This window comes from Jaculus jaculus, chromosome 16 (genome assembly GCF_020740685.1).
Source record: "Jaculus jaculus isolate mJacJac1 chromosome 16, mJacJac1.mat.Y.cur, whole genome shotgun sequence".
NCBI lineage: Eukaryota > Metazoa > Chordata > Mammalia > Rodentia > Dipodidae > Jaculus > Jaculus jaculus.
In genome coordinates this window covers 57,338,550-57,351,327 of record NC_059117.1, presented here as the reverse complement: position 1 = coordinate 57,351,327, position 12,778 = coordinate 57,338,550, and the positions used below count along the sequence as shown (strand labels likewise).

Below are 12,778 nucleotides of genomic sequence, written 5' to 3'. Positions count from 1 at the left end.
GCCCGCAAGCCCTAGGGGTCCACCTGCCTCTGCCTCCCCAGCACTGGGGTTATAGGCATGTGCTCCTGGGCCCAGCATTTCTGCATGGGTGCTGGGGAGCTGAACTTAGGTCTGCATGCCTGCATAGCAAGCATTTACTCACTAAGCTATGTCCCCATTCCCGGGATCCAGTACTTTCTATTTGAAGGTATGTAGGAGAGAGGAGTTGGGTGACATGGCAAACTAGTTTAAAGCGTACCATTTCCAAATGTTAAGAATTCTTAGAGTGAGCAAGTGTCAATCATATTCAATGACTGGGCCAATCCTTAAATACTGTTGGGCATGGTGGTGCACACCTTTAATCCCAGTACTGGGCAGGCAGAGGTAGGAGGATCGCTGTGAGTTTGAGGCCACCCTGAGACTACATAGTGAATTCCAGGTCAGCCTGGGATAGAGCAAAATCCTACCTTGAAAAAAACAAACAAATAACCCCCCCACTCCAAAAAAAAAAAACCCTAAAAGTTTAAAACCTAGCTAATGTCCTCCAGGGTTTAGATGGCATAACTCTGAAGTTATCTTCTACCCGACAGACACCCACCTCTACTTGGGTACCACGGAAACACAGCTACCAGGCAACCCCAAAACAGGTCATTACTTTCTTAACATCTAATACAACAGGTCTAGCATAAAATGATCCGGTTTGGTTAGGTAAGGGCATCCTACCCCAGGTTTTCATATGGGCATACTGGGCAGAGCAGAGCCCAATGCCCACATCTTCCTTCACACACCTCTCCTATATCCCAAGCGTTTGAGTCATAATAGTGAAACCCCCTTCTTCCTTCATTTTCCCTGGGTTTCAGGTCATTTCAGGAGAATTCAGCCTCTGTGGCTTCCCTAACCTGAGCTGATCTGAGTACTATTTACAGGACCTCAAAAAAGTCAGCCCTGGTTTATGAAGACACCTACTTGAGTCAGAACAAAACACTTACGTTCTCACACCATCTATGCACGCACAAACACAAATGAGCCCCCCCCTCCATTTTCTAAATAGACACTGAATTCGACCAGAGCAGAAAGTCTCCTCTATCCCACGAGAATCTCCTGAAATAGGGACCTATAAGATCAGGTGACTCCTGGCCTAGGTTCCTTCCGCATATGAGTGGTCAAGCCCAGGGCCTCCAGCAGCTGAAAGCTCAACAAATGTTCAAGGGAAGGGGCAGGAAGGAAGCAGACACCCTTCAAAGGACAGGCTCATCAGTTCCCTCTTCTGCAAAACTTTTCACCGTGGTTTACTGTTGCTTTTACAGCTGAGCCCTGGCTCTTTCTGGCTTCACTTGAGCCCCTTACACTCTCTCTCTCCCTCTTCACAATGGTCTCCAGGGTTGTTGTTCATAAAAATGTTTATGTATTTATTTGCAAGCAGAGATATGAGACAGAGAGAGACAGAGAAAGGATGGGAGAGAGTGCCAGGGCCTCTAGACACAGCAAACAAATTCCAGATGCATGTGCCACTTTGTGCATCTTGCTTTACGTGGGTACTGCAGAATCAAACTTGGGTTGTTAGGTTTTTCAGGCCAGCGCCTTAACCACTGATCCATCTCTGCAGTCCACCAGGGTTTTCTGATCACTGGTCCCTCTTCTCTTAGAACATATGCTGTTCCTTCTGCTTGGAGGCCTCCATCACCTGTGCTCCAGCCTGGCCGCTTCCCTCCTAGCCAGGGCCTGCCTACGCACTGGGACAACGTGAGATAGAACCACAACGGGTCTGTGCTCTGCATTCCAGCACCTGCTTCCATTCCTGGCCCCAAGTCAATAACCAATAAGATTGGATTGTTAGCAAATCCACTAATTTGGCTGATTGGACTCCAAACTTCCCGTATGGGGAAGTGTCCATTACAGTCACGTTCCTCATAACCTTTTACTCAACGACAGGATATGGTAGCATGTGATGACAATGGAGTTGAAAAAAACCTACTGACATTGTAGTCATAACGTCACCGCACAACGCATTATTCACGTCTGCGGTGGTGCTGAGGTCAACAAAGCGACTGCCATCAGTCATATGGAAGTACAACTCTTACTGTACGTGACACTTCATAACAAATGACAGTTACTGGTTGATATGTTCACTATAGTATTCTTTTTATTTTAGAATGTACCGTGTGTGTGTGTGTGTGTGTGTGTGTGTGTGTGTGTGTGTGTTGGTTTTTTAAGACAGGGTCTTGCTCTAGCCCAGGCTGACCTGGAATCCACTATGTAGTTTCAGGACGGCCTCAGACTCACTGCTATCCTCCTACCTCTGCCTCCCGAGTGCTGGGATTAAAGACACTATACTTTTAAATTTACAATATTCTCTCTTTCTCTCTGCCTATACATACACACATATATAAAGTTTGTTATGAAACATCATGAAGGACTGAGGAGATGGCTCAGTGGTAAAAGAGCTTGCCTGTAAAATTTAACAACCCGAGTTTGATTCAGCAGTAGCCACGTGAAGCCTGATGCACAGGTTGGAGTTTGCAGCGGCTATAGGCCCTGGCATGCCCATTCTCATTCTCTTTTCTTTCTCTTCTTGCAAATAAATATATAAACATATATACTTTTTAAAAAAGCATGCCATGGTGGGAATGCAATCTGGTCCAGCCATTGTGGAAATCAGTGTGGAGGTTCCTAAAACAGCTAAAGATTGATCTACCATATGACCCAGCTATAGCACTCCTAGGATAGATCCTAAGGACTCATCTTATTTCCTTACAAGTACGTGCTCAACCATGTTTATTGCTGCTCAATTTATAATAGCTGGGAAATGGAACCAGCCTAGATGTCCCTCAACTGATGAGTGGATAATGAAGATGTGGCACATTTATACAATGGAATTCTATTCAGCGGTAAAGAAAAATGAAGTTATGAAATTTGCAGAAAAATGGATGGATCTGGAAAGGATTATACTAAGTGAGGGAACCCAGGCCCAGAAAGCCAAGCGCCACATGTTCTCCCTCATATGTGGATCCTAGCTACAGATGATTGGGCTTCTGCGTGAGAAGGAAAATACTTAGTAGCAGAGGCCAGTAAGTTAAAAAGGAGATATAAAGGGAAGAGAAAGGAAGGGAGGAGGGTACTTAATAGATTGATATTGTATATATGTAAGTACAATGATTAAGATGGGGAGGTAATATGATAGAGAATGGAATTTCAAAGGGGAAAGTGTGGAGGGGGGAAGGGAAGGTATTACCATGGGATTTTTTTTATAATCATGGAAAATGTTAATAAATTTTTTTTTAAAAAGCATGCCATATTAGGCCTATCACCTTGTATTGGTAAACCACGTTGCGTGATAGATCTATGAAATGTAGGTTAGTGTCAGTACTCTGGAAGTCACACAGGGCTACTGTTCTAAGAACATGTCCCCATCACCAAGTGACTCATGGCTTTGCACCGGGAGGCTGACTAAGAGAGAGCCCATGCACACTAAGGCGGAATTCAGCCTAACTTTGGAGGAAGGTCGTTGCCTCTGCTGTGAACGTCACACGGGACCCACTCAAGTGGACCCTGCAATTACGCACAGAGCTGCGTATGGCATGAAGACGAGCTCAAAACCACACACACATTTATGGGCAGATGTGAACTCCCTACAAGTATGCAATGTTCCGTGATGAATCACATGCCAGTGGCCTGCTCTCCTGCTCGGAAAGGAAGGGCATTGTGGCAACCAAGAGGCACGGGACCAGCGGAGGTGGGATCTGGGGGTCAGACCCCCTTAAGGGTTTAAGTGGAGCCGAGCAGTGTGCTTGTAGGCTAACATGCCTTCTAAAATCTGGCCCTTTCATCAGGACTCAGAATTCCACCAGTCTAGGAGGAGGAGGAGAGGCTGTTTTGTTCCAGAGTCACCTCCAGACTGAGTGATATATGGGAGGGGCTGCACCCAGGGGGGTTCCCCGAAGGTCTAAGAGGCTCACTCCAAGATCCCTAGAGCAGAGATGATCTGCTATTCAGGTATAGCTCTGTGTACTGGGGACCCACCACAGCGCGCACCTTCTTAACGAACTCTGGGATGAGCTTTTGGTCTTCCAGGTGGTCTAAGGAAGTACAGCAATCCAATTCCAAGATGTAGCCTTCATTGTGAAGCTCGGTCTTCTGAGATCTGAAGAGAGAAACAGAAACACACACTGTGATATTTTACCTAATACTGAAAAAAAAGTCACAGGATCCTTGAAGTCCCAGAATCTCTCCTGAATCTAACTTCCAAAAACAGCACTGAGGAAAAACCATTTATGGTGGACAACTGAAAAAATATCCAGGGCTGGAGGGATGGCTTAGTATTTGAGGTACTTGGCTGCAAAGCTTAGCAAGCTGGCTTTGATTCCCCAGTATCCACATAAAGCCAGATACACAAACTGGCGCATGCATCTGGAGTTCGTTTGCAACAGCTAGAGGCCCTGGTGCGCCTATTCTCTGTCTCTATCTTTCTGCTTGCAGATAAATAAGATAAATCTTCAAAAAGAATATACCTCTAGTTCTAAGCTATCAAAAGACCTTGAGGGCTGGGGAGATGGCTCATTGGGTAAATGTGATTCCTGCACAAGCATTTGGGCCTGAGACCGCTGGAGTTTAAATCTCCAGATCCCACATAAAATGGCTTGGTATGACCATGCACACCCTACGACCCCAGTCCCACAGGGAAGCAGAGACCAGGGACTTAACCCACAAGCTTGAGATGTAGTCAGAAACAAGACCAGGTGGAAGAGAGAGAGCAGAACGCCCAGGGTTTCAACTCTGCCCACCACAGGCAGTTGACAGCTCCTCTGCAGACAAACATACAGGGTATGCCAAGGGCACACACATTGCCTACACCACACACACACACACACACACACACACACACACATACACAGCATACCTCACACACGTACACACAAATCACACCATGCACACACACACACTACTTACAACACACACACCATGGCACACACGTACACACAAATATACACATCACACCGTGTATACACATACACCACTGCACACATTTACACACACTATGCACACATACACACACACCTGCACATACCACACACACACACACACAGAGAAGCAAAAACAACCTCCAAGAAAGCCAGGCATAGGGGTGCACATGTATTCTTCCAGTACTCAGAGAGGCTGAGATGGGTGGATTGTGAATTTGAGGCCAGCCTGGATTACACAGCAAGTTTCAGCCTGGGATCTCAAAGTGAGGAGAGGAAAGTGGAAGAGGGAGGGGGAGGAGGGGGAAGGGAAGAAAGGCTCTTAGCACGTAAGTGCTCCAGGACATCTTAGATGACAGGTGTGAACAACATGGCTACCACAGTAGATAAGACACAGACCCTGAGGGAGGAAGGGAGGAGAGACAGGGACGGAGGGAGGAAAGGACTCCAGTAACATATTTCCGTTGGTTTGCATCTGCTACGACACAGGGAAAGAACTAAGAAGAGATACTCACCCAGCCTCTGAGGATGGACTGGGCCTATGAGGGAATGGGACTGAGGGCAAGTGACTTTAGCCACAGCTCTAACTTTTCATTTTTAGCGAAGAACAAAATGGACTCATATATCAGTAAGAAAACTAAAAATTAACTTTTAAAGTCTTTAAAAGAGTTCAACCTACATAGAGAGAGCAACCTGACAAAAATCTATCAAAATTTAGGATTTTATTTTTATTTTTATTTATTTATTTATTTTTGAGGTAGGGTCTCGCTCTAGCCCAGACTCACCTGGAATTCACTATGTAGTCTCAGGCTGACCTTGAAGTCACAGCGATCCACCTACCTCTACCTCCCAATTGTTGGGATTAAAGGTGTCCTCCACCACACCTGGCACGATTTTTCGAAGAAAGACCGTGAGGTAACTACAAGCGGGATTTCTGGGAAATGAAGGTTGGTATGAGGTACAGGTCTTGGGCTGACTGCAGTGCAACTATTTCCCTCGTTTACCCATAGGAACACACCCTGACGCTGCACACTGAGCTATCAAAACCATGGGCAAGGGGGCCCCAGAGGGGAACTTCAGTCAGCTCTCTGTGGTTTCCATGTGATACTCATGTGAGTCGGGAGAACCTCAGGAGCCATGTCATACTGAAAATTAAAGGGGATTTCTAGGTCCAGAAGGCCTTAGGCTCTGGCAAAGAGGCCTGGCCTGAAAACCCCTATAGCACACACGCTCACCCTGTCCTCCTGAGACACACCGCCCACCCAGCCTGGGGCGTGCACGTGAATGAATATTTGTTATGATAGTTTAAAAAATGAATTTACAAGGTTCTTATGGAGCGTGAAAAGCAATTTATGCTACCAGTAACCATCTGGGTGTGATTTACATGAAATTTAAAAGAGAAAAAAAAAATTAGAGAGGATTTGGTTTTCCCCAGGTGTGCAACTGTGGTTTGGAAAGCAAACTTCAATGAGCTTATTTTTATTTTTGTGTTTTTTCTGACATATCCTTTCTGGGGTAGCATAATGAGGCCCGTATGTCTCAAGCGTAGAAAGGATAAGCTGATTTCAAACCAGTCAAGCCGGAATAAACTCATTCTAAAAGAATAATAATGCAGTGCAGAACCCCAGCCTTCTTGCCTTAACACTTGCTCAGAGATGTTCTTACTTCTCTCCCTCAGAAGAACAAAGATAGAAGTATATAGACTTTTGAAAGAGAATATTTGGTCAGGCATACTGACATACACACACACACACACACACACACACACACACACACACGCACATACACATATATACATACATACATACATACATACATACATGGCATTTAAAATAGCAAAGAAGACCGGGCGTGGTGGTGCATGCCTTTAATCCCAGCATTCAGGAGGCAGAGGTAGGAGGATTGCCATGAGTCCGAGACCACCCTGAGACTATAAAGTGAATATTAGGTCAGCCTGGACTAGAGTGAGACCCTACCTTGATAAACAACAATAAAAAATAGCAAAGAGGGCTGGAGTGATAGCTAGTGATTAAAGCACTTGCCTACGAAGCCTAAAGACACGGATTCAACTCCCCAGAACCCATGTAAAACCAGATGCACAAGGTGGTTCATGTGTCTGGAGTTCAATTGTAGTGAGGAGGGTCTGGCATACACATTCTCTATCTATCTCTCTCACATAAAAATAAATAAATAAAAGTTAACATAGCAAATATTGGAATATGCCACCAAAATGTAAAATGTAAAAGCCCACTATGTCGCATGGAGACAAATGCCAGACTACACCAGGTTATTTTTTTAAATAGCATTTTTTTTTTTTCATTTGAGAGCAACAGACAGAGAGAGAAAGAGGCAGAGAGAGAGAGAGAGAGAATGGGTGTGCCAGGGCCTCCGGCCACTGCAAACAATCTCCAGATGCATGCGCCCTCTTGTGCATCTGACTAATGTGGGTCCTGGGGAATCAAGCCTTGAACTGGGGTCCTTAGGCTTCACAGGCAAGCACTTAACTGCTATGCCATCTCTCCAGCCCTGCACCAGGTTATTTATAGATGGCCATTGAGATTTGAAGTGATTAGATTTGAAAAATTATAATAGTTTAAGTCAACAGTATACTTAATTCATAAAAATGCTCATAAAATAAATGAGGAGATAAGTCTGCCTATAAGATATCTCACAGCCCAAACTCATAAACCGTCTTTAGCACAGGAGTTAATAACTACGGCCTTTGGTTCTGAAACAGGAAGCACTGTAACAAGAAAGGGAGCTCTGGTTCACTTCACCCAATAATTAACTCAATTACATCTGAAATGAACGAGGACAAAGAAGACCAATAAGAACAGGCATTACAAATTTTCTAAATGAACCATGGGGAAACAATGACATCTTAGTCTGAGAGTCCTTTGGAAAAGGAAATCTAGTGCATATCGAAAGAATGTATGGGAAATTACCAAGGCTCCCCTTGTCTTAAGAAATTAACTCCACAACGGGGCTTGAGAGATGGCTCAGTGGCTAAGGGTGTTTCCTGACCAAACATGAAGACCTGAGGGGGCCAGAGGCTGCCAGAGTTCAAATCTCCACATCCCAGTTGGGCGTGGCCACTCGCACCTATAACCTCAGTCTCACGGGGGTGGAAGGGGCGTAAGATCTGAGGAACATCAGCGCCCCCACAAGCTCTGTTGAAGCCCAGACACAATGGAGTGGGACAGTAGACATTTGACTCCGGCCACGACAGACAAGTGCACCTCACCATAGGCATGGGTGGGTACCACATGGGCGCATGCACCGCACACATACAAACCACACCTCATGCATGCACACACCACATTACACACACATCACAGAATTAACTCCACTAGCTGTGGTCCAGTAGGAGCCAGAGCTGAATGGAGGCTACAGATGCCACAGAAGCCCTCTTGAACTGGGAAGACAGGTCAGTGGTAAAAAGTACTTGTACAAGCCTGATGACCAGAGCTGAGATCCCTTAAACCCACATATAGCCAGGCACGGGGGCACATGCATTTGTAATTGCAACACATTTATGGCAATGGCGGGAGGCAGGAGAATCCCAAAGCTCACGGGCCAGCTAGTCTGCGTTCGCAAAATAGAACAAAAGAGGCCCTGTCTTAAACAAGGTGTTGTCTTCTGACCTCAACACACGTGCTATGGCATGTGTGCGCACGCACGCGCGCGCGCACACACACACACACAAACACACGGCCTTCTTCCTGCCACCAATCCTATGTGAGGATCCACCAGGAAAGCTTGTTTGCATGAGGCAGTTCCTGGGCTCGTCAGCAATGAGTGGGAGGCACAATGTTTGCCATGGTGACCCCAGTGACACTTTTGTGCATTTCCTCCCTATTAGGGGAAGCAGAGCCTGTGACTGGACTCAATGAACTCAATGAACTATAGCAAAATGGGTGGCATATCAATACCATGACTATATTTTGTCCTAATACGCACCTTGCAGATTCCTTACTGCCTTGAAAGGGAATTTAAGGGGCTGGAGATATGACACAGCAGTTAAGGCTAGGGTTTAACAACCTGAGTTCAATTCCCCAGTACCCATGTAAAGCCAGATGCACAAAGTGGTGCATGTGTCTGGAGTTCATCTGCAGTGGCTGGAGGCCTTGGAGCACCCATTCTCTCTGTTTGCAAATAAAATAAAATGAAAAAAAAAAAAAGACAAAGGAATTTATCTTGTCCTGAGAGGACCATATGAAAATTGTGGGCAGCTCCTGGCCAACAGCTATAAGAAAAAAAAAAGAGACAAATTCTGCCAACAATCTGAGAGAGACTGGAGTGGGTCTGTCCCAGTCAAGCCTCTGATGAGACTTCGATCTTAAGTGACACCAACACAGCCATTTTTATAAGTCCTTTTATTTAATTATCTATTTATTTATGAGAGAAAGAGGCAGACAGAGAAAGGGAAAAAGGATAGACACAGCAGGACCTCTAGCCACTGCAAACAAACTCAAGATACATGTGCCACCTTGTTCATCTGACTTTATATGGGTACCAGGGAATTGAACCCAGGTCCTTAAGACTTTGCAGGCAAGTGCCTTAACTACTGAGCCATCACTTCAGCCCCAGCAAGGCAATGTGATAAGCTCTAGAGAGATAAACTACAGAAGCTGAGAGATAACAAACATGTTATTCTGAGCCACCAAGTTGATCATAATTCAGTACACAGCATAAAAACGAAGTCCATTTTTGAAGAGGAAGATGTGGGAGCTTTGTGCTCAGGACAGACCTGTCAATGCTGACAGGCCTGAACCCCCCAAGATCCACTCAGGCATGTGAGAACGGCCACTGTCAGTGACAAGTGCTCTGTGTCCCTGGAAGGGACCCCTGGGAGGCAGAAGTAGACATCTCCTAGAAGAAGCCTCCGGAGTCCAGGGACTGGCTACCCAGAGACCCACAGCACAAGGGAACCAAGACTGGGTGATCAATCCCATTTATAAGGAAGAAGCACTCACTGGCGACTTCCAGCTGAGAAACCACTTGCAACCCTCCTGTGGGTGAGGGAAATGTCAGTTACATTTCCAAAAGGCCATGTCATTGTGTGGTGCCGGAAAAAGGACACAGGAAACCACCAACCTCCCCTGGACTAAAAGCCCAGCTGTGACTTCTACTGGGAAGAACAGAGACGTGGATTTAAACAAAAGGAAAGAGGACGGTCACAAAGTCCTCTTAGAGTATGGGGTCACTTACCCACAAAGACCTCCCTGCCTGCTTTGCCTGGAAATTAACACCAAATGGCTCTTCTGTGATGTGAAGACCAGGGTGCATAACAACTCCCCCTTCATCATTATCCACCCCCAACTCCATACAGGCCACAGGCTTTGTGGCTCAGAGGCTAGGGGATCTAGACTTAGCTAGAAGTATGTTACTTGCCAGCTGTGAATCTTAGGGCAACTTATGTGAACTTCTGGGGTTCTACTTCCTGTCACTGTAAGTGGGACCACGGCAGTGAGCAGCTGTCTCTTAGAGAGCCCATGGAAATGAAATTTGCAGAGCCCGCCTTGCACGGTGAATACAGAGCTTTGACTCACAACCATGGGAGAAATCACTGAAGAGCTCTGAACAGGGTCATCCCAGGACCTGATTATTTGAAAACGGTGCCTTCAGCCTCAGTGGGCAGCTGGGAGATTAGCCCTGCAGTCCAGATGATAAGATTCTGGTGGTTGGTAATGGTGAGAAGAGGTGGGTTCTGATTGTTTTCAAGGCAGAAGCTTCATAAGAGCTGTAGACGTGAAAGGACTGCCAAGGATCAGTGCCCTAACCCCCGTGACACTCTATCCAGTTGCCAGTCATGGTGAGGAGGTCTTACTCGAGTTGGCATAGGCTTGGGGATCAGGAGAAGATTGACAGCTCAGATTCAGATATGCTGTCTGTGACCTATGCAGCAGACATCCGTGTGGAGATGTCTAAAAGACAACTGAACACATTCTCAGGTCTGGACTACAGGATGGGTGGTAGGAGAAATAAGTCTTGGGTCATCAGCATCCAGATGGCATTGAAGGCATGAGACTAGATGAGGCCAACATGAAAATTCCAGACCCTCTACCATAAAAGGTTAGGGAGAGAAACAATAAGAGAGGACTGGATAGATGGCTCAGCGGTTAAGGCATTTGCCTGAGAAGCCTAAGGACCCAGGTTTGATTCTCCAGGACCCACGTAAGCCAGACGCACAAGGTGCAGCATACATCTGGAGTTTGTTTGCAGTGGCTGGAGGCCTTGGTGTGCCCATTCTCTTTCTCTCTATCTGCCTCTACCCCCTCTCAAATAAAGTAAAAAAACTACATAAGAGAAAGCAGCAAAGACAACAAAAAAGGAGTTATCAGGACAGAAGGGGAACCAAGGCATGTGTTACTCTGGAAGTCAGTTTAAGGAAACTTGTCACACAAGATGGTACAAGCCACCTTGTCAATTCCTTTCATTAACAAGCTTATCACCCTCTCTCCAATTTACATATCCCTTTGAAATCTCAAGAGGAGCTCATCCTAAGGAAAAGATTTGAAGAAATCTGTTTACCTTTCATATGTGAATATCCTGTTAAATTGGAAGATTGTCAAAAATAGGTCAAGTTGTTTCAGAATACCCGGAGCCCTTTGGAAAACAAATTTATCATGTGTCTGGGTCATTTCCCAGAAACAACCTTGGGAAAGATTAACTAAAAAGAGTTCAGCTCATCTCACAGCATGGGATTCTCCCTTGTCCCATAGCCCTGGAGAATAGAGGAGGTCTAATCTCAGCCACTCCAAAGATTTTCTGAAAGAAAGGGGGGATAAAAGGAAGTTGTGCAGATATGCAATGAATGGAGGAGATGAGACAAACTAACTTCCTAAAAGTGCAGAACTATGATGTTCCCAAGGAACAAAGCATGAGAGCTCTGAGTGCCAGGGACAGCAGAGAAAACAGCTAAGACTCCAGGGCTGGGTGAGATCTAAAAGACCACCACTGGGCTGGAGAGATGGCTCAGCAGTTGAGAGCACCTTCTGGATAAGCATGAGGGCCTGAGAGCACCAGAGTTCAAATCTCTAGAGCCCAAACAGAACAGCTGGACAGGGCTGGGGAGATGGCTTAGTAGTTAACACACTTGCTGGCAAAGCCAGAGGACCCAGGTTTGATTCCCCAGGACCCACGTAAGCCAGACGTACAAGGTGGCACACATGTCTGGAGTTCATCTGCGGTGGCTGAAAGCCCAGGCATGCTCCATCCTCTCTCTCTCTCTCTCTCTCAAAAATATATTCTTATTGATTTTCAAGCAGAGAGAAACAGAGAACAGACAAAGAAAGAATGGGCATGGCATATCAGGGCCTCTAGCCACTACAAAAGAACTCCAGACACATTCTCCGCCTTGTGCATCTGGCTCTGCATGGGTCCTGGGGAATCAAACCCAGGTCATGTGGCTTTGCAGGCAAGTGCCTTAACTGCTGAGCCATCCCTCCAGCCCTGGTTTGTAGGATATTGAGTGTGGAATACTTGGTAAAGGATAGATGAGGATTCTCTGTAATATTTTTGTTTAACTTTTCTGTTAAATTTCGAATTATTCAAGCTGGGTAATTTTTATCTTTCACTTTCCTAGAGATTTTTCCTTGGAAGACAATTGGGGGCAATGTCCATGGAAAAGAATCCAGAAAGAATAACTTATGGAGATCAGTCATGTAGACTCCTACACTTTTAGAAGGAAATAAATCTTCAAGCAAAAGGAATGGACATAGGCCTGGGGAGATGGCTCAGAGGTTAAATATGCTTGCTTGTAAACCCTGCTGGCCCAAAACAAGGTCGCAATTGCACCCCTACTGGGGTTCAATTCCCCAGTACCCATGTAACGCCAG

General features: G+C 45.8%; 1 protein-coding gene across 2 annotated transcripts in view; it reads right to left on the bottom strand.

Annotated features, from left to right (window-relative positions):
* The window catches only part of Rftn1 (raftlin, lipid raft linker 1), a 256,787-nt gene that overhangs the window by 115,169 nt on the left and 128,840 nt on the right, over positions 1 to 12,778 (bottom strand). For both annotated transcript variants that reach the window (XM_045136163.1, XM_004661255.2), the window contains exon 4: positions 4,012 to 4,120. In XM_045136163.1, coding sequence (XP_044992098.1) covers positions 4,012 to 4,120 — 109 coding nt within the window. The remainder of the gene's footprint in view (positions 1 to 4,011; positions 4,121 to 12,778) is intronic.